At 36.2% G+C, this 22,172-nt stretch overlaps 1 protein-coding gene across 2 annotated transcripts in view; it reads right to left on the bottom strand.

Annotated features, from left to right (window-relative positions):
* The window catches only part of postna (periostin, osteoblast specific factor a), a 32,211-nt gene extending 18,932 nt beyond the window's left edge, over positions 1-13,279 (bottom strand). For both annotated transcript variants that reach the window (XM_065257816.2, XM_065257817.2), the window contains exons 1-9: positions 13,100-13,279; positions 11,514-11,612; positions 5,868-5,932; positions 5,445-5,602; positions 5,058-5,222; positions 4,332-4,478; positions 3,140-3,278; positions 1,095-1,307; positions 810-944 (exon numbers count right to left, since the gene is read on the bottom strand). In XM_065257816.2, coding sequence (XP_065113888.1) covers positions 810-944; positions 1,095-1,307; positions 3,140-3,278; positions 4,332-4,478; positions 5,058-5,222; positions 5,445-5,602; positions 5,868-5,932; positions 11,514-11,612; positions 13,100-13,242 — 1,264 coding nt within the window. In that variant the 5' untranslated portion in view covers positions 13,243-13,279. The remainder of the gene's footprint in view (positions 1-809; positions 945-1,094; positions 1,308-3,139; positions 3,279-4,331; positions 4,479-5,057; positions 5,223-5,444; positions 5,603-5,867; positions 5,933-11,513; positions 11,613-13,099) is intronic.
* Between the last annotated feature and the right edge of the window lie 8,893 nt (positions 13,280-22,172).

Raw genomic sequence — 22,172 nt, 5'->3', positions numbered from 1 at the left:
GGGTTGACAGATTCACATATCAAAACCATCCGAATAGACATTCAAAACTAGCCCAAAACCTTCCCAATGACTGTCGACAACCCCCAAAATTAATAACTAATCAACAAATCATTTAATCTTTAACCGGCAGAAAAAAACAACTGGTGGAAACAGTTTAAACAGTAGCCCAAATCTAAACTCGAAAAAAGCAGAGGACTTGGCAACCTCACACTTCGGACAGCAAGCATCTCTCGTCGAGTTCAGCTTTATATCTGGATAAAAGTCAAATCTGCGTTGGAGAAAATTGTTCTTAAGAGGTTTTTAGATATAGGTAATGAAAACACACTTTTCAAAAAGCACTATGCTATTTTATTGCTTTAAGTAGCCTAATATTTTAAAAGTACACACAAACGCTGCAGAATGTACATCATGCGTACAGCTCGTGACCCCGTTAACGTTACCTTTATAATGCGTTTCAATACAAAATAGCTATCAATACAGATTATTTGGTTGCATGTAAATGTTTCTACTGTAACTTTAGGGAGACTCCAAATGTTTAATGGTTTAACAGAATAAAAAAAAACTTTTTATAACATCCACAAATTCTAATAGTCCAATAAAAACAATGATTTATTTAGCTTAAATGCCTGAACACACCTCTTCTGATAATACCCATTTTCCCATAATATGAGAAATATGACCTGTAGCCAATGCTAAAACAATGAAAAAAAAACAATAAACCATTAAATTTACTTAATGGACCAAAAAAAGAAGTAAAACAAAACCCATGGTGAAAGTTCACAATAAAAAAGTCTAACAGGTAAACTCACCAGAGAAGGCTCCGTTGAGAGGGGCAAGAATAGTATACTCAGTTTTAGGCTTCATGGCGGCAGAAAGGCCAAGTTCGGACACCATTTCTTTAAAAACGCTCTGAGATGTGCCAATAAGCTCCATCACCTGCTTGGCTGCGAGCAGAACACAAGACACACTGAGCTCAATGTGGTAGTCACCAATTGAAGGTTTACCCATTTATTCTGAACTCTTATTGGATGTTTTCTTTATTATTCGCACCAAGTCATGCATGTTTATTATTTATTATTTATTTATTAGTTCACCTGAGTCGGGCATAAGAACCTGGTCGATCAGATGAATGACACCATTGTTGGTGACAATGTCCTTCTTCAACACCATCTTGATACCGTTGACTGTAAGGCTGTCTCCGTCACATCCGATCTCGATGTTACTTCCCTCGAGGGTCTCATAGATGGAGCCACCCATAATAGCTTCGGAGCACTGGACTGACTTCAGGGTGTGGTAGTTCAAAAACGCTTGAAGAAACGAGCAAAATAAACATATGAAGAAAGAGTTAGCTTTAGATAAAAAAAATAATTATCTTGGTAAGAAGAAATCCAGGTCTTAGACCACTACAGACAATTAATAGCACAGAAGGTTATGTAGTCCAATGAGAAATCTGCCCAGATCTTCCTGTCTGGAGGAAATCTGGTGAACTATTACATCATCACAACTATGATATCGCTTCCTCAGCAGCTGTGTTTTTGGATCTGTTCGAGCAGTAGAGTTACAGTATTGTGTATGCGTGCATACTGAAACTTTCAGATCAGTCACCAAACTAATGTCTAATGTAAATTCAAACCACTTTCGTAAGAAATTTAGGGACAAATTCCCTTAAAGGATTAGTCTATTTTCTTAAAAAAAATCCAGATAATTTACTCACCACCATGTCATCCAAAATGTTGATGTCTTTCTTTGTTCAGTCGAGAAGAAATTATGTTTTTTGAGGAAAACATTCCAGGATTTTTCTCATTTAATGGACTTTAATAGAACCCAACACTTAACACTTAACTCAACACTTAACAGCTTTTCTCAACAGAGTTTCAAAGGACTCTAAATGATCCCAAACGAGGCATAAGGGTCTTATCTTGCGAAACGATTGTCATTTTTGACAAAAAAATTTTAAAACATGTACTTTTAAACCACAACTTCTCATCTATCTCCGGTCCTGAAAAGCGCCAGCGCGACCTCACAAGGATCAAGGAAGACATCAGCCCGTTTTTAGTACAGTGAAAACAGTGCTATACAGTTAAGTAAATTGCGTGGAAAATACAAAATTTTTACACGTGAAACATGAACACATGTTATATTGCGCACTGTAAACACAATCAAAGCTTCAAAAAAACAGAAAGAATGGGACCTTTAATACTACCATCTTTAACTCTTTCACCGCCATTGACGAGATATCTCATCAATTAAGAGAAAACGCTTCCCCGTCTTTCCGCAATACCGCTATTCCGCAACTTTTTAAACCCGGAAGTATTGCCCTATGGCAAGCTGCTGCATGTCCGTGTCTGTTTTAAAGATCGCTCTGAATGGGATCTCTATGAAAAGTCTGTCACAAAAATGGAATTATCTCTGCTTTTTGCTCAAAATGTGGTGTTTTTGCAGAAACCTACTCATATTCAAAAGCTGATTACAAAAGAACCACTGAAGGTAGAATGAAACGGTTGTTTTTGTTTGAAAGCAGAGGGTATGTTCTTACATTTGGTATATTGTATGTTTATATATTTAAAGAAGAACATTTTCTGGAAGGCATTAAACTTTGGTGAAAATCATGAAAAACGCTGGCGCTGGCTGGCAACTTTTTTTAAAAATGCTGGCGGTGAAAGAGTTAATAATACCACCCTTTTAGGCATTATTTCCTGCCTTTATTCTCAAACTAAGACTCTGTTATGTCGACCCTGTACTGAAAAAATGCACATACTTTTGTTTGATACGCCACATATATTTGACCGACCACAAAAAGTAAAAAATTTTCAGCAAGATGTGCTAAAGCATTTCTCAGCGTCTAAGCATTTCCCATTAGAAACTTGATTTTGGATCCCCTGTGACTGCGGTTAGGTCTGATGTTTGCCTACTGTCTGAGAATGTGACACGGCTGGTATTGGTGTTCAAACTATTTGTTGTGTTTCAAAACCTGAGACCATGAGTATTTTCAACCGTTATGATTTAAAGATGATTATATTCTCTCTCTTTCACCTTTAACATGTGTCTATATTTGCATACTGTACATACTTCAATAGACAATTAACGAAGACTATGTAGTGCATTAAGATGAAAGACGAAAAGCTCTAGAGATGGCTACCTTGAAGCACAGTGTTGTCTCCCATAATTCTGTCTAGGACCTCAAAGTCAACTTTCTCAAAAGCGTCATTGGTTGGAGCAAACAGTGTGTAGTGTCCTGGCTTGCTCAGGTGTTCAAGAAGACCCGTCTCTGCAGATGCCTAAAAATAGATACACAAAATCAATTTGTAAAGACTGACATACCATTCAGTACTGTATACTTTTTATCAGAGCATGCTTGACCTTGACCTGCACTGCGTTATGCTTTACCAGCCGAGCTATAGATTTTCTTTCACTTTTCCCTTCAAAACTTGTAGAGTTTGGTTCCAAAACGCAATAAATCCATTTTGACAAATTTTGGTAAACACATGCTTTCTATACCAAGAAAGTGACAAGATGAAAACCATTTTTTTCTGTCACAAATTTTCACATGGCATATTTAGGTTATAAAAACATTCAAAATTCAAATCATCCATAATTAGATTTTCAAAGATTTATTTTAAAAACTGGTTATTTTTTTGAATCAATATATTAATGTGCATTCATCTTTGCTGTATTATATTCATGTAGTTGACTAGTGGTATACTAGTATACTCAAACTTTTTTTGACAGCGATCAGCAGTAAAATGTTTTGGTTCTGCTTGATTTTTGTTGACTTTTAGTAAAATAATCGAAAGTTTTTCAAAAGATCCCCTGGGGTCAATGTGTTAGCATGACAGAAGCTCGAACAAGCAACAGACGGCATTTTTCCTTTGCTGAGTGTCTCTCACGGAAATAATTGGATTTTGATGGCTTACGTTTCTTCCCCGCCACAGAAAACCACCACATGTTTATCAATGGCATCAAAATTATTATTTTGTTTTTGTTTGTTTGTTGATCACAGAGTACAAAATAGATGAGGAAAACTAGGATTCCTTGTGTATTCAAAGCGCCGCCCTTATTGTTTACAATGCGTGGAATGGTGCGCTGTGATTTGTTGAGCGGATTTATTGCAATCTGCAGAGAAGGAGGACTGGCGTTTGTCACAGTTTGGGAAAAAAGGGGGGAAAGATGATAGAATAACACGGCGGATATTGGATTTTGCGTACTTTTTAAATACTGACCTGATTTAATAATGATTTTGGTGGTAACTCTTTTTTTAAATGGCATTTATTGCGTTTTGGAACCAAACTCTTCACATGTTTGTTCAAAACCACAGTCACAATGGCACATACTTTTAGTGTATAGAGTTCATCGTGGGTGTTTATCACGTCCAATATCGACTTGTCCACAACGCTGATGACCCGATCGATGACGTGCACGACTCCATTAGTGGCCACCTGATTTCCATGAATGATCCTGGCACAATTCACAGTGACAACCTGTTGAAACAATTCACTTTAGTGACTTTAAAGATATAGTTATAAAATGAGGTGATTCGCTGCATCCGAAATCACCTACTTCCATTCTATTTAGTATGCAAGGCGAATTATTTATTATAATTATTATAGTATGTCCAAAATTGAACTATTTTGAAAAACAGTAGGCGAAAAGTACCCGAATGACCTACTACTTCTGGCAAGATTTTGAAGTGTGCATTCGACTACTCACTATCCCATGAGCCCCATGGAGAGGAGCTACCCAATAAAAAAAGAAGGAATATTCAAAAATTTCGGAAAGCGATGATGCGGCTCTATTCAAATGTAAAACAAGGAAAACAGTTTTTGCAATTTTGGTTCAAAGTTAACAGCTCACTTATTGCGATGACCACGTGTCGTGAATTTCATTCAAAAAATCCATATCATACCATAGGCTATAGAACGTACTGTTTTAATGGTCAATGAGTAGATACTTTATCTAATTCAATATGTACTGTCACACTATGAGATTTCGGATGCAGGGAATGTCTTGGATCAGAGATTCATTAAAACGCGAGCAATTTGTAGAAACATGATACTTACTCCATTCGAGTAATGATTAATGTAGAGGCCTTGTTCGTTAAACATCGACTCCACGGACATATCGTTCTTTAGGTCTTTGGTGAGTAGACGTTTGTTAACCATGTGCTGGGTGAGAGCGTTTCTAAGCTCATTGGCTCCACGGTTCACCATAGCTTCTTTTAATGCCTGCACATTTGAAAGAAGACTTTCAAACAACACAATAGTGTACTGTAAAAGCATAACACTGGATTGAGAATGTAAATAACAGAACTCCATGTTGATATATGCCTTAGTTTATTCGGTTTGGAGTTCATTTCACCCGATTTCCTTAGATAGATTTGGTATTAACTCGTTCATTGTCGTTCATATAAAGTGATACTTATAATGTAGCCCGGAAGCATGACTCACCGGATCTAACATTTCCCAGGCATCATCACTGGGTGCGAACATCGTGTAGGTACCAGCTCCATCGATTTCTTCCTTCAGTTTGGACTTCTCCGAATACTCCTTGGTGATCTTGGCTTCAACCAAATCCAGGGTGCCGTAAACGGTGTCAATAGGGGCCACTGACAAAAAACACAGGAAATAAGCATGAAAAGTCTTCAAGTCCACATTCATAACTTACTTTGAATCATTAACCACAAGTATTAGAAAAGCCAGATGGGCCTAAATTTTATTTGGAGAACGAAAACTAATGTTCTCCTCCACCAAACACATTGTCAATGAATTACCTGATATTTTCAATCAAAGCATGACCCTAAATTTAAGCTTAATATCTGTGGCGGCTCGTATAGCGCTAGCATCAATTGCTCATATTTAAAGTACACAAACCTGCAGGGCAACCAGGCAGTCTGTCCAGCTTCATATAACCTGGGCAGCATTCATACAAAACCTTTCTGCAATGTATAAATAAAACAGGAAGAATGCAAGTATTAAACATTATCAGAAATCTCTCATATTGACATCATATTCAAAAGATAATGTTTGAAATAAGATTCGTTAGACACACAAGACATTTACATTTAGTTTGATCCAAAAAATTATTTTCTTATATTTTTTTTCATCACAAGAATCATCTTGCTCACTATAAATTACTTCAATGTGCCTCAATATTTAAAAAATTTATTGTGTTTTTTATTTACGTAATATAAAGATATGCGACCCAGTCTGTGAACTCCAGGCTAACGTCTCAAAGGCAACTCTGTCAGAAAAAATTATCCAAAAATGGCCCCTAGTTATGGGCTGGTTCCCCTTTCGTAAAGTACACATTTATATTAGCACCTCAAAAGCACATATTTGTAACAAAAGTATACATATCTGTACATTAATAGCACATTTTAGGACCTTTATAAAGGTTACTGCCCAGTGGGACAATTTTTGGGTAATACATTGTACTTGTGAGATTATTGTATCCTTACATTTTGATTTAAAATTGATTTATGTCGAAAACAGTCAATCACAAAAAAATGACTTTAGCTGGGTTTTCACAGGCAGGGTCAAACATTACAATATGGAAAGATGGCAAAACACCTCCTCTGCATAAAATCCATCAAACACATTACCATACTAGTTTCTGTCTGTAGTACATTTAATGTCAGGATCTGAATTATTGCCTCATCGAGAGGGCAAAAACTCAAATATAAACCAGCCCTCAAAAAAGAGTGAGATCATTTGCCTCTAGGATCTTTTGACAGATGATCTTCAACAGTAACTCAGTACATATTTTGTTTATCTGCTATGGAGTGCGGAAAAAAGTCAAGGGTTTAGTTCACAAAATGGATCAAAGGTTTCCATTTCTCAGAGGCTCCTCTTTGACATTGACAGGTCTCAGGTAAGACTCATGTAAAGTTCACTGTTCTTTTTTATTAATATAGTATTTGTATTAAATCTATATTCATTGAGATGAATCGAGAATCGAGTATAAAAACCTACCTGAGAACCAGAATCGAAAATTTAATCGAGAATCGGAATCGAATCGATAGCTTGTGACCCAGCCCTAGTTTATGGTTAGATTTACATAAAATGACATAGTTACCCAAACTCAACCCCTAACGCAAACACCAAATCTAACCCTCAACCGAAGCGACAATGGTTTGAAAATAGGAAAAAGTAGTTGAGTAACCAATACGTGACAATGACACATAAACAGAAATTCGTGATACGATCACGAAAAAACATGGAAATTCGTGACAGAATCACGAAGAAGAATAAAAAATGAAGTGAGTATAGGTACATCATTTTGTGAGACTGGGTAGAGATGTTTGTCCCCAACATTAAATCGCACATTTAATTAATTACAATGTTGTCAGAATTGATTATTCCTCAAATTCTGTATATTTGTTTGATACAGGCTGAAACATAAGGTCTGTTTGCACACACACACACAGAGCTACTCAAAAGAGCTGCTCTGAGAAACAGCCAATCAGAGCAGAGCTCAACATTATTATTCATGACCCTTTCAAATAAGGTAATAATAGACCATTTCATTTTGAGGGTAAATCTGAGCGTTGTAAATGGACATGTAAAACCATCTCTAGATAACTGTCGCACTTAAAAATCACATACCTTCTGTGTAGATATCAGAAAACAATTTAACATATTTTTTCAGTGCATTTTGTGTCACCTTTAAATATTAGCTTGGCTCTTTTCATGTGACAGGTGACATCTGGGCCTTTTCTTCAGGAAAACAAAATTTCCATTTGCTTCCTATTTGATATGATTTACGCATAGAAGCAACATCGAAGACCGTGATTTAATTGAGGTAAAAATAAAATCATCAACAGTATGTGACAAAATGGTCTAATCTGAAGTAAACTGCTGTTATAATGCATCATAAACAGATAAAGAAAAATTGTCTGTCTAACAGCTGTCTGCAGATGTCTCTGTGTAATTAATTCATGGCCATGACGAATATCCTTCCTCGCTGGCTTTAGTGAAACAGGCACCTGGTATAGCACAGATTAAATGTTTTCTATCTCTATCATGCCTGCACTGTCTCCCACAGTTGGGTTTAGAGACAGACACTGCAGCTGTTCCCAATATTAGTTAAGGAACGAGGTAAACAGGGACCCTTGTGAAAGGCCCAAAGTCACACGGCTGTCTCAGACTTCCCCTGTGTGGCCGGCATAGCAAGATGGGCAGCTTTGGGCCTTTCTTCTACCCAAAATGTAGTCGAGGAGAACCAGGGAGAGACTCCAGGCAGTGCATGTCCCAGCAGGGGAGAGTTTGTGTGCTTTAATCGTTTGATTGGACCTCCCAGCAGACAACAACTTTAAAGTGATTTCACTTGTTTACTACAGGGAACAGATTGAGTCAGTTGAACAGAACCACCAGCAGAAAGACTCCAATGCAGGCAAGAGAAAGCGTGACAATTGAGGCGTGTGAAATTTTAGGGGTTTGCCATTCTGACTTAGGCCTATTCTCTAAAAAGAAGGATGAACTGAGGTAAACTGAGGCTGGCAGTTATGAAATAACAGATCATTTAAATCTATTAATATGTGTAAGGAGGATTTAGCACTCAAAGTGGTCGTTTCCCAGACAGAGTTTACAATAATCCTTGAGGAGGCTTTAGATATATAACATTTAAAGGGGACATATCATGACAATCTGACTTTTTTATCTTTAAAGGGGACAGAGAATGAAAAACCATTTTTACCTTGTCTTTGTTGAATAATGGTAGTCTACCCGCATTCACGAACATACAAAAAGTGCTAGACATGCTAAAAATCTCAGTCTCATAGAAATTTCTCTTTTAGAAATGTCAGCCAGAAAACGGCCCAATCTGAAAAACTGATGCTTATGACATCACAGGCATCTAACTGCCCCTCCACTTTAAAATAATTGGCTACATTTTTTGAGTGGCAGCAAAGTCAGCCAATCAGTAATGAGATTGCAAGTTAAGCCAGTAGGGGGAGCCAAATAGGTGCAAAACCACTTGTTTAAAATCCCCCACCCTAATTGAGCTATCTGAGAGAGGTTTTTAGGAAGCTTCTAAGGCATTACAGACCCAAACAAAACATTTTTTGTCTACATGTCACATCACAGAAAAAGGATAAATACTCCGTTCAATCATTCTATGTCACCTTTAAGTGCTATAATTGGGTCCCCAGTGCTTCTATCAACCTACAAAATGTGAAAAAGATCAACCCAGTAACTTAATTTTGGTAAACCATTCTCTGCAAGCATGTGACAAAATAGGTCATTAAAATTTGGCTCCCCTTGTGATGTCAGAGCGGGATATTACCGCCCCTTAATCACAGGGACACACACAAAAACGTTAAATTTTTGCTCACACCTACAAAGTGGCAATTTAAACTTGCTATAATAAATTATCTATATGGTATTTTGAGCTAAAACTTTACATTCATACTCTGGGGACACCAAATATTTATTTGGCATCTTAAAAAAGTCTCGTGAAATGTCTCATTTAAGTTGTTTTTACGAACATTCCTTACAAAGCATTACTGACATATGTTTGGATATATTTTAAGACATGTCATTGCAAGCTGTTTTTAGTTAAGACAGCTCAAACAAGCATCTTAGTCTTGGACTAGACCTAAGGCTTGTAAGGGGAACCACTCCATACAGTTTAAGAACCAGAAAAACTCCAATCATAACGCACATATCTTTACTGGTCAAACATCAAAAACAATTGTTCTCATATGCTATGCTTAGTAGTCATTACCCATTTCCATCCCCTAGCTCCACTGTATCTTAACTGCACCTACAGTATTGGATCATTTTTCCATCCCATTTTTCAATCTGCAATTTTATTTTCCTTCTTGACGGGTATTGATCGGGGATTGCGTCTTACAGTAGTCATTGTGTGTTTTATCTGTCTTATGCATTTTAAATATATTGTATATTCAAGTATTATTATTATACATTTTGTATATCTAACATGAGTGTGTATGCAATGCATAACCCAGTTCTGTTAAAACTGTTTTGGTACCCTGGTGGGATAAATGAATCAATGCGCACCTGCTCTGTCCAAGCAAGGCTGTATTAGAGTTTCACCCTGAACAGTTCCTTACTGCCAACCTTAATTATTGCCGTTTTTAAAAAGGATTAATGATAGTGGTAATGACAGAAACATATGTTTCCAAAAGTCAGTGAATATTTGAAGATTATTAGACATGACAGATTGAGTCTCCTAGGTCCCTAAACTTGCCTATGCATAATAAAACACTTACAGAGCATGCATATATGCACATACAGTACACATTCTAGCCCCGCCCATAAACATACATACATTCACGAAGTGCTACGCACATAGAGTACACTTCAAAAATGGCATTCAAATCTTATCAATGTGAAACGCCTTTAAGTCCCATTTTACTTCCAGAATCCAAAATAATTTTTCATTAAGCAAAATGAGATGCATTTATCCATTAAGTTTGACAATGTTTTTGGCTTTTCTCTCACACACTGCTGTAAAAGAAGATGCTCCAAGAATATTCAGCAAACATACATAAACATAGATATAAACATGCAAAATATTCATATAATAGCCTATACTGTAATAGGAGAAATAGGATTTTAAGATCCAGAAATGCATAAAAACAAGCAAATCATTTGAAGATAATAGAAGTGCAAAGGTAGTAAAAGTAATAGCAGTTAAACGTGTAAAAAATAATTTGTATCAACAAACAGACACATCCTGAGGGCTGACTTTTTACTCCCTCTGCACATTGTAGTTTTTGCCAGTGGAAAGCCTGAGTCGAGTTTAAACACTTTATCTGCCAATTGCTAGTCAGCGGTCCCTAAGGCCTACAAAACATCACAAACTGACAGAGCCCAGAAACAACCTTACTGTACGTCATTCTTCTGTGTGCTGGGACATGAAGAAAATTAGTGTAGCGTTAAAGAGAGGAAAAGAAAGAGAGTGAGGGTGAGATGTGACTGGAACCCAGGCATGAAGCAATACACCTCAAGACATATTTACTTCACATGAGGTGCGCTTTATGAGTCATAAAAAGTACAGTTGGATGCACTTGCCTGACAACTATCATAACATTCTGCTAAGAGCGTAGAGATGACAATAAGGATTGGTATAGACAAGTATCTTACACTAAGGCAGTGCTTCCAGCTGTTTTGTCTTCAATATCCCGAGAGCCCCCTTAGGAAGGGTCAAAATATTCCCCCCCAGTAACAATGTTTATACAACTATTAACATATATGCATTGGGTACTAGATGCATTCATCCAAAGTGACTCATGGTGCATGTACCTGTTTGTACACCATCTCTGTTCCTATTAGGCATTACAAGATGAAAGGCAAACCTAAGACAAAACCGATCTCCATGAACTTTCAACCACCCCTGTGACACCTGCCTGAACACAACCTACAGCATCAACAAGAAGGCTAATCGATCCATCACCTGGTAGTCTTAACTTCACCGGGTAGTCTTAAAGCTACCCCTGACCTTTGGACCAATCAGACAGAGAGGTTTAGAGAAAAAAGTTTTGCATAACTTACGTTGGCTTGCCGCAGATGGATTTTTTGTACCAGTTTCTGCATGTGCTGAAGTACTTCTTTTTAGTCCCAATGACCTGTTGTAAAGCGCACACATTGGGCCTGAAAAAGACCAGGGGGAGGAGGTGTTGATAAATCCAGACTTACACACCACAGGCGTCCAGTTAGACAGGTAATTATATTTCCATATAATTATAATAAAAAAAAACTGAAAATAGTAGAGAAAAGAAGCACTTTGCGGATAATTTATGCATAGTTTATTATTTTTTATAATTAATGGTATTTATTAACAACAAATACAGTAGTATTATGTTAATGATCCATGTACCTCTATAATTAGTTTTCGAATAGGAAGACATTTTTCTAAAACAATCTAGCAGATTCATTTTCCACAGTTACATGACCAAGACTCAACAAGTCACCCATGAATAAATAATTTAATATCAAAATTATTGTTATAAATTATGATATAAATTAATAAAAAAATTCCCATTACTAATTATATTATCAACATGTCATATGGCATTTTTTATTTGCCATTTTTTGCAACATCCAAAGAACATCTTGTGCTACAATGGAAGCAACGAAATCTGAATTTTTAAATGCATTAACATAATCAATGTAAGTAATTTGCATATTTGAGTTACATGAATATTCATAAATATATTTCTTAGAATTTCATCATTTAAAATGTCCGTTTCAACACTGCACTATAAAAATTTCTTGTTTTCACTAAAGTTTAATCAACTTGAAATTACAATTAATTTTTACTTTCTTGACTAGTTAGGAGTTGCTATAAATTATGAAAATAATGTTGAATTAGCTTTAGTTATTTCAACTTTATTTTTATAATTTATAGCAACTCCACACTAGTCAAGAAAGTTGTAATTATTGTTAATTCAAGTTGATTTAACTTAAAAATTTAAGTGCAACCTAGAATTTTTTTACAGTGTGTAAATAATTCCTGGTTGGTAATTTTTTATAAGAAACTTGGATTTAAATATTTACAAATACTTAATATTTTTTATCTTGACTAGTAATGAATTGCTGTAAATAATAAAGTTAAAATAACTTAAGCTAATTAATTTTACACCCCTTTTGGCACCCCTGCACATAATTTCACATTTGATGTCTTTAAATTGGTGCTGCCTCACAATAAGTCGCGACTAATCATTTGCAGAATAAAAGTTTTTGTCTACATAATATATGTGTGTTTACTGTGTATAATAATTATGTATAAATACACACACGTATATAATTAAGAAACATTTGCATGTGTATATTCATGTTTATATTTATATATCATTTATATTATATATAAATATAACTACTTATTATATACATATATTTTTTCTTAATATTATACATGTATGTGTGTGTATTTATATATACATAATCATTATACACAGCACTAACACATATATATATATATTATTCTGCATTTTTCACGACTACATTCGCAACTAATCGTGAGGCAGCACTACTCATATATAAATATAATCACATTTTAAACTATATTTAGCACATCTACCCTGTTCCCGCCCATCTTTTCCAAAATTCTCTTATCAAAGGTGAACCTTTACTCTTACCCTTCTTTTTTAGCCCTGATGCGACTGTGTGTCACTATCTTGTCATATGCTGAACAATCCACCTGGTCCAGGGAGGAGAGCGCCAGGATAGTAAATGTAGCTGTAAACAGAAGTATCATATTGGAATATCCCCTGCAGATCATGCCCACTGAAAAAACTGAAGGAATGGGAGCGAGCTGCAGGGATCCAGCCCTTTATAGCAGCCCTCCCCTTCTTTCTCTGTCTCAAACACACACAATGACACATACAGTACACAATCAATACAGAGAGAGTATCAACCTGTTTCCATTGAACCGCCCCCTCCGTGGGAACCCTGCACGCCTAATAGGAACTTTTCCTTTAAGAGAAACAGCGAGGAGTGACAAGAAGGCCCTCAGAATGGATTTACCACAAATATGCTTTATTTTATAGTATAGTTTAGTTTATCATAAATATTTTTAAATGTGTATTAACGATGCACTTTCATTTGGTGTCCAAGCCGTGAGGTGCTACATCCGAAATTAAAACACAGACTTTACAACATAACACACGCCTTTATAACTGATTTAATTTGTCAGAAAAAGCTTTGTTATACATTCACAAAGATACTATCACTTATCACAGGATGTTTCATATCTGGACAGTGCTGAAAGACATAATTTTATGGATAGTGTACCAACAGGACTGTAATTGCTCCATCTCCAGCCATTTTCTTGATAACCAGGCTGCTGTCTATATCTGGAAACATGCGGTTTGGAGCGAGCTCATGGATTAGGCCTCGAGCGGCCCTTTGGACAAGATGAAGCCAGATGGTAAAGGTTCATAAGCTCCCAAGAATCTCATCTGCGTTTATCTCATACTCTCTGGCATGGAAAGGTGTGTGGGGAGTGAAAGTGAACTAAGGATAGGTCAAAGGGATTTGAACAAGGGTGAAATATGACTTAAATAGTAATGTTCTGATTTAACCCTGTGTGTACATCTACCTCTAGTGGTGGAGGCTTAGCAGTACACAGGGGTGTGAATACACAACATCAGGAGCAGAACTCATTTTCATTTCAGTTTCAAGTTATTCAAAAGCATTTTTATGTCCCTGTTACATAATTTTGCACACAATATGCTCCTTGATCTAAAGTCTAGGCCAGTGGTTCTCAAACTTTTTCAACGTGCGGGCCTCCTTGTGTACAGCGCATTCCTTCACGACCCCCCCAAAATGTATCACAAATGTGTTCTAAAACGTAACATTTTAATTAAACTAAACATATTAATTATACTAAGTAGGGATGTTGGTTATAAGCCTTATTTTTTTAGGTTTTATTACACAAAATTCATGATAAATTAATGTATTTTATAAAATGACATAAAACTGGGGGCCCCTGGCACCATCTCGAGGCCGTGGACCCTAGTTTGAGAGCCACTGGTCCAGGCTACAATTCTTTACTATTAAGCATTAATTAGCTAAAAAATTACAAAATCTAATTTGTGCTGTTCTTGACTAAGTTTGGCAGATGCAGTTTACTTATTATATTTACAAGAGGCCTTTAAATTACATACAAACTATTTTGATAATAAGAGAATATAAACAACAAAATCAAAAGCAAGAAAAAAAGGTAGGAATGAAAACTCAAAAATGTCTTTTTTTTAATTATAGCCCATCAGTGATGCTGTATTTTGACAATTTTTGACATCTGTCAATCATTACTCTGGCTCCTCTATTAAAATTCAGTTACACTGTGCCACCTAGTGGACAACAAGGAACTCTGCAACAAATGGTTCCTACAGAAAGTTTGCCAGAGGACAGGGATGTTCAGAAACAGATAACTGTCAGTAAAACTCTGAAACCTAAAGCTCACATTAATTGAATGATAAATTAATTTACCAGATTTATTGAACTGTAAGCTTATATTTTATTTATTTATATTTAAAATACCCAGTGTCACATTAAGTGTACATTTGACTTTTTTTAATGATAGGTAATAATGAAGCAGTATTTCTGAAATTATGAGCAATAAAAAGCCTAACACAACCTCTCCTCAATACACTGGTGAAGAACAGATGATCGCATTCAGAGTCTCTGGATTTATTTTTGTACTGATTACAAATTTTTAAATACAACGATGGCAAATGTGTTCATTTTACATGTAGAGATTGAATAATATAAAAATATAAAAAAGAAGAGGAGTATAAATAAATAGAATTTTTAAATCATGACTTAAATAGTGAGAAAAAAGAAAGGAAAAGAACAAAAAATTAGGGGCAATATCATAAAAAATCATATGACATCAAAATTTTATGGCTAAAACCAGAGTCGTATAATAACAGAGTTACGAAACGCTTTGATCTCGCCGCCGTGCGGTCACGTGATTCATGTAACGTTCTGCAGTTCCAAACCAAGCAGGGCTGTCAATCTGTTTGCATAGGTTTTCAGCTATTTTAGATAAATATTAGCTTGTAATGTGAATTGATCACTATGCTTACTATGTTTATAACGTTTTTTTACTAGGGAGTGATGTAAATATAGTAAAACAGTTAATAAAGATAAACAGTTAATTGTGGCCCAAAGATAACTGTGGTTATCTATACCAACTACAGCAACACAGTTTATCTTTTATTTTTGTAGCAAAATATGGCTATATAAATGGCTATCAATCTGCTAAAAACATAATTCCTACACTTTTACTATATTAAAATCACAAAAAAGATCGCCAACGCGGTTATTTGTAACAGTGAAGCATAACATAAACACACTAAATTAATATTTAATTGTATTTATAGTACACACATTAAATGTTAATATAATCATACATGATTTTCGAGGATACATCACTCGTATTACTTACCAAACACAATGAAACACATAGCAGCATTGTAAGCAGTGTGACTTTCTTATAAGGCATTTAGCTTGTCGCTGTTGCCCCCTAGTGTTACTCGTAATATATAAAAAAGATAAGTATAAAGTAGATGGCCACCAGTAATAAAATATTAAACCATTAAATCTATATTATTCACACATTATACACAACTCATTAAAATATAAAAATTTTACTAGTTATTATTAACGAAAATCATTACCTACAGCAGAGTTCATAAAATATCACTGTTGACTATATTAATGAAATGTCCGAAAATGTCAAGAGAAACGGTAATTTCATCGATTTACCAGCAGGTGCCATTGAAATGAATGGGCTTCAGTGCTGCGTTTGGAACTATGCGTCACTACCGGTCACTACATGAAACGCTGTTACTTCCGCATTCCATTCTTACAACGGACGTCTATGTGAGTGTCGTAACTCTATTATTATACGACTCTGGCTAAAACCAGAGAACGCTTCGTTGTCATGGAACCATTATGACATCACACACAGTGTCTATATAATGGGCTTGTTACGCCTGAAATTGTTAACCCTGGGTTATTCTAAACCCCCTGGTTTAAGTCTCCTGGGATGTAATTTTTACTGGTATTCAGGTGTTTTCAGTACAAAGGTGGTGATGAGGTAACGTGTGCTTCAGTTTCTGAAGTCATGCTTGGCTGTCCGTTGCTAAGCATCGAGTCAACATTCTAACCTTTCTTCGTTTCACACTGCATGCGTTTGGGTTCATTTCAGGGATAACCCTGCTTCTATATTACAAGTGTGAAACGCACCTATGGGGCCCTATTTAACGATCTAAGCGCATTGTCTGAAGCGCACAGCGTTGCGCTTAGATCGTCTAAATGGGCGTGTCTGAATCCACTTTTGCTAATTTAACGACGGGAAAAATAGTTTGTGCGCCGATGGTCGAAAAGGGTTGGTCCTATTTTTTAATGAGTAATGGGTGTGTTTTGAGCGTAACGTGCAAAAAAACAATGAGAGTCTCAGCTTTCATCCCCTTTAAAAGCCAGTTGCGCTATGTCTAATACCTATTTAGATGACGGACTTTGTAAATTGAAAAACTAAGCCGAGGAAGAAGATCCCCAGTTTAAGATTAATGTTAAATAATTGTGTTGTTTTTCAATTGAAATTGTTATTTTTTTATTAAAACGTTTAAAACCCGTTTTCTTTTAGTCATAGAAGTAAAAAAGCAGGCTTTTAATTTCTTTAAATGTATGTCTATCCAATATCATCAAAAAATAATTTACAAGTAAGTATGTAAGAAAAGTTTTGTACTCTAAAAATACTTTATTTGTAACAAACAGGAGATAAAGAATTTACAAACGGCTCCCCGCACGTTTCAGCACTTGAACAGCGTCATGAGTTTTTTTTAAGCATTACTTAAAAATGTTTCTCATTTCACCATATCCACAGGTACAGAGTCATCATATACAATAAATCTATGAGGTAGCATTTAAAAAAAAGACATTTAAAAACAGATGCATTTGTTTAAAGCAAAGCATTTATTTACTTACCAGGCTGCAGGTGAAGCAGCTCTTATTGTGCCTTTTAACGTCTCATAATCGGTCCTCATTTATGTCTAAGAGACTCAGTAATAATCGTTTACATTCAATCCTTTAATCTTTCATATCTAAAAGCGTTTTTGTGCTGCTGCGCATTCATGTGTGTGATAAGCAAACCCGCGTTGTCCTCCCGTTTAAAGGCGAATTTTACTAATGCGCTTTTTAAATAACAAAAAAAAAACATATTGCGCCATTGACATTAGACTTTAGACCAGGTTTTTGTTGGTCAATGGCGTAGTCTATTTTAGTTGCCTCAAAATAGCAATGCGCCAACAATGCGCCTGAACACACCTCATTTTCAGACCAGAACGCCCATGGGCGCAATAGGGGGCGCAAATGCATTTGCTATTTAAACAACATGGCGCGAAACATGAAAATGATAATTGCGCAGGGTGAAAACTAGCAAAAGACACTTACGTCGCGCATTGCGCTGCATAGACCTTTCTCACAGTAACCGGAAATACGTAATCGTCGTGTAAGCGGAGTTCCTGTCAAGCGTCAACACACTAGAAAAACATAAACCCGGGCAAGTTTAAAATGGATCAAAGAGTCTACACAACTTCGTTAACGGATTTGCCAAATATTACATTTGCTGATGTGACACGACTAATGGAGGAAAACTTTTTCCATGAAGAATTTAAATTTCTAGGTAAGTAGAGAGCGAGTCTAACTGTTACTGAACTGTTAACTAAAATGACACATTATAAGTCTCGCCGGATAGCCTGGATCCACTTCTGTCTAACTTCACCATCAACAGGGAATTGATGGAACAGATACGGCTTTTTACATTGCCTTGACTGCGGAGGAAATAGATTTCCGCGACGATTGCGTATTTCCGGTCATAAATACGGAAGTTGTGAGAAAGGTCTATTGCGCAGGGTATAAGATAGAGCCCGTAGGGTTAAAAGCGGGGTTTAGAACGAAGATAATAAGATTCGAATTGCTGTACATTTTTTCCATGCATATCACTATCTGCAAGACAGCGGTTTCTGCTGCTTTTAGATGAAACTGCTCACAGCTGTTGGTCAAAATAGTTTTCTCCGTCCCAAAATCCAAACAATGGCCGTTTCTTAAACAGAAGGCTGTATCCTCCGGAGGTCGCATATGCGTCACCAAGCTTGGTTTATTTCAGTTAACTGAGCATTACATCTACATGTCATAAGCATATTACAGCAATTTTGATAAATTACTTTGCTAAAGTATTACCTTAAAGGTATAGCGGAAGATTTTCCCGAATTATTTAAAAGAACCGCCCCTCGATATTTTTTAAAAAATGCTCCCGAGAGGGAACGCCTGTTAAACGCGTGCACGAGACAGAGAGAGAGCGTGCAGGAGCTCAGTTCTTCTCTTCGCTCTGTTTACAAGTTTCTGTTGGCATGTTTACAGTATCTGTGCGGTTCGTGACTTGTGCCAGGGCTAGCATCGCAAATCATAGCTTACATCAACTTTTACCAGCAGTGATTTTAAATGGATTTCTCCAAATAGCATGACAAAATGTACCTTTCCAGTAGAAACTTCGTGTGGGAAGCCCAACCTGTCCTTTTAGCTCACGCCAGCGTGTGAAATAGTCTCCCATAAACATCTGGTCTTGTTTCTTTATTTATAGTCCTTTCTCTTCTTGTCATACAATTCGTAGAGACTTTTTCTCTTGCGACCCTCAGACATTTTGAAAAAAACACAGTGAGAACGCGACCTTCAATGAATGGTTGAAACCGTAGCACAACACACATACACGTGAAAGTGCGCATGTGCAGAAAGCGAACGTAGAGGCGAGCACGTGCGACGGTTATACGTCAACATATAATCAGAATGATTGACATCTGGGATGACCAATAACAGTGGTGATCCACCCGGAAAACGAAAATCTTCCGCTATACCTTTAAGTTCTGCTATGCGTTGCTACAAAGTCCAGCATTTTTCCCCCCTTAAAAACCTAAGGGACTATAACAGGTCCCTTAACGTCACACGATGGCTGTTTTTATGGTTATTTAAGAAAAGTACCAACGCCCATTTCTAACAATCGATCCCTTAGAAAACAGTTATGCGCATTTATTAGGAGAATAGGGTTTGATAGTCAGTCAATCTAAAGTTTGAATTACTTCGAGGTTTTATACATGCGGTACTTTACAGTCACTTGCGACATTTCATTGTATACAAATCCGCCGTCTGTTGACCGGTGTGCGTTGATTTGTTTATCCTACGCTGTGAGATTTTGTAACGATAGCAACCACTTCTCTGTTACTGTGTTTTGTCAGAGACTACTGTAAAATACTTAAGCCCGGGTGACAGTTAAGACCTTTGTTGCAAATCTCTTACCTCAGTTATTTTTTTTCCATCAGGGAAACCCACACTTAAAGGAGCAGTGAATCAAAAAATCTATTTTAACTTGATAATGTTAATTTAATTTGTAGCTCATAATCTGGACCATTAAAGGTATCACTACCTGCTCTTAAAGTTGTTGGATCAATTCAGAATATTTATCTCCTTAGCCAAGAGAGCTATATATGCTAATAAAAGTGTCTGACTAAACATTCACTGGACGAGTGTTGGCCAGACACCCAAGTGAGATTTCAAATTTTCTCATGATTTATTTGATCCACATACTTATAATTGATTACAATCCATTATAGGTACTTTACAGTACACAATCAATACAGAGAGAGAATCAACCTGTTTCCATTGAACCGCCCCCTCTGTGGGAACCCTGCACGCCTAATAGGAACTTTTCCTTTAAGAGAACATAAAGGCCCGTAGAATGGATTTACCACTATGCTTTATTTTATAGTATAGTTTACTTTATCATAAATATTTTTAAATATGTGGAAACAACGCACTTTCATTTGGTGTCCAAGCCGTGAGGTGCTACATCCGCTATTAAAACACAGGCTTTACAACATAAACCACACCTTTATTTAATTTGTCAGAAAAAGCTTTGTTATACATTCACAAAAATACTATCACTTACCACAGGATGTTTAATATCTGGACAGTGCTGAAAGACATAATTTTATAGATAGTGTACCAACAGGACTGTAATTGCTCCATCTCCAGCCATTTTCTTCAGAACCAGGCTGCTGTCTATATCTGGAAACATGTGGTTTAGAGCGAGCTCATGGATTAGGCCTCGAGCGGCCCTTTGGACAAGATGAAGCCAGATGGTAAAGCTTTATAAGCTCCCAAGAATCTTCTCTCCGTTTATCTCATACTCTCTGGCATGGAAAGGTGTGTGGGGAGTGAAAGTGAACTAAGGATAGGACAACTAATGTCAAAGGGATTTGAATAAGGGTGAAATATGACTTAAAGAGTGATGTTCTGATTTAACCCTGTGTGTACATCTACCTCTAGTGGTGCAGGCTTAGCAGTACACAGGGATGCGAATACACAACATCAGGAGCAGAACTCAGTTTCATTTCAGTTTCAATTTATTGAAAAGTTATCGAAGCAAAAAAAGAGCTCTTGGCTAAATATATTTCGTTTTGGGAAGACATCTAAAAGTGAGAAATAAAGGTAGGGAGGGATGAAAACTCATCAATGTCATTTTGTAAAAATTATAGCCTGTCATGCTGTATTATGAGCATACACATATTAAATGACATTTTATTATTTGTCCTATAACTTCACACCTGGTTCAGGTCAACCACGAAGTGATGTGCTAAAGTAGGGGTCATTATATTTTATACTATTATTAGCATACACAGGGCTATCCATTCTTTGTTTTGAGTTAAATAAGAATTAAAATAGGTTAAAATTTAAATAAAATGAAAATCTGTTGCAAAAAAGTTTTTAAGCATTTCGTTTTCTCTCTCTGCAGTGACAGTCTTTAAAATCCCTGTGAGGTCATTTCTGGATTTTAGCATGCATAAAGCAGAGCACGTTAACACAGTGGCTTTGCTGCAGTGCAAATGAGAACGGCTCCTCTTTAAACTTCATTCAAGTGCCCTTGGGCTGCACAATGAAATCTCTGGGGTGCTAATTCAAATAAATTATAGACAAGTCTTTGTACCACGATGAAGGACAGAGAATGTGAAACAGATTAGATGAATAAATCTGCCACAGTTTACAGTCCACACACCACAGTCTGAGCCGTCTTAAAATATTCAATGTCCTAAAAATTCATAGTGGATCACCTGCTGAATATTCTTTATAAAATATATTTACTGTGTGTACACAAAGATACTTTTTTTTATAAATGCAGAAGAGGTCCATTGTTAATTTCATACAGTAAGGATTTCAAAACACACATGCAATGTCTTTAAAGGCTATTTGTTTACATAAACACCAACCAGTGTTATGGATGACCACACAGCGTTGTTAAATTTTTGGGCAAATCTGTTGACTTCCTAGAAAGACATATGTGTTTAATATTTAATAAGTAAAAGTGTATTTACACTATTGTTTTCATACATATGCAGTTCATCTTTTAAAATTATTAATGCCTTCACGAGCTTTGAGAAAATATTATTCTCTGCCTTGCATTTATTGTTACAGTGATTATGTTTTGCAGTATGGAAATTTAAGCACGCCCTCACCATTTAAATTATTGGATTTTGTCATTTATTATTAACAATTATATATTAACTTCTTTGTGTCTTGCTTTGCAGTCAGTTTCAGATTCCTAAAAAAACTTGGAAGATCACAACAGTACTCAATCATAGTACAGCATTA

This window comes from Paramisgurnus dabryanus, chromosome 10, assembly GCF_030506205.2.
Source record: "Paramisgurnus dabryanus chromosome 10, PD_genome_1.1, whole genome shotgun sequence".
In the NCBI taxonomy this organism is placed as follows: domain Eukaryota; kingdom Metazoa; phylum Chordata; class Actinopteri; order Cypriniformes; family Cobitidae; genus Paramisgurnus; species Paramisgurnus dabryanus.
Note: the sequence above shows the minus strand (reverse complement) of the source record. Positions and strands in the feature narration are given on the sequence as shown.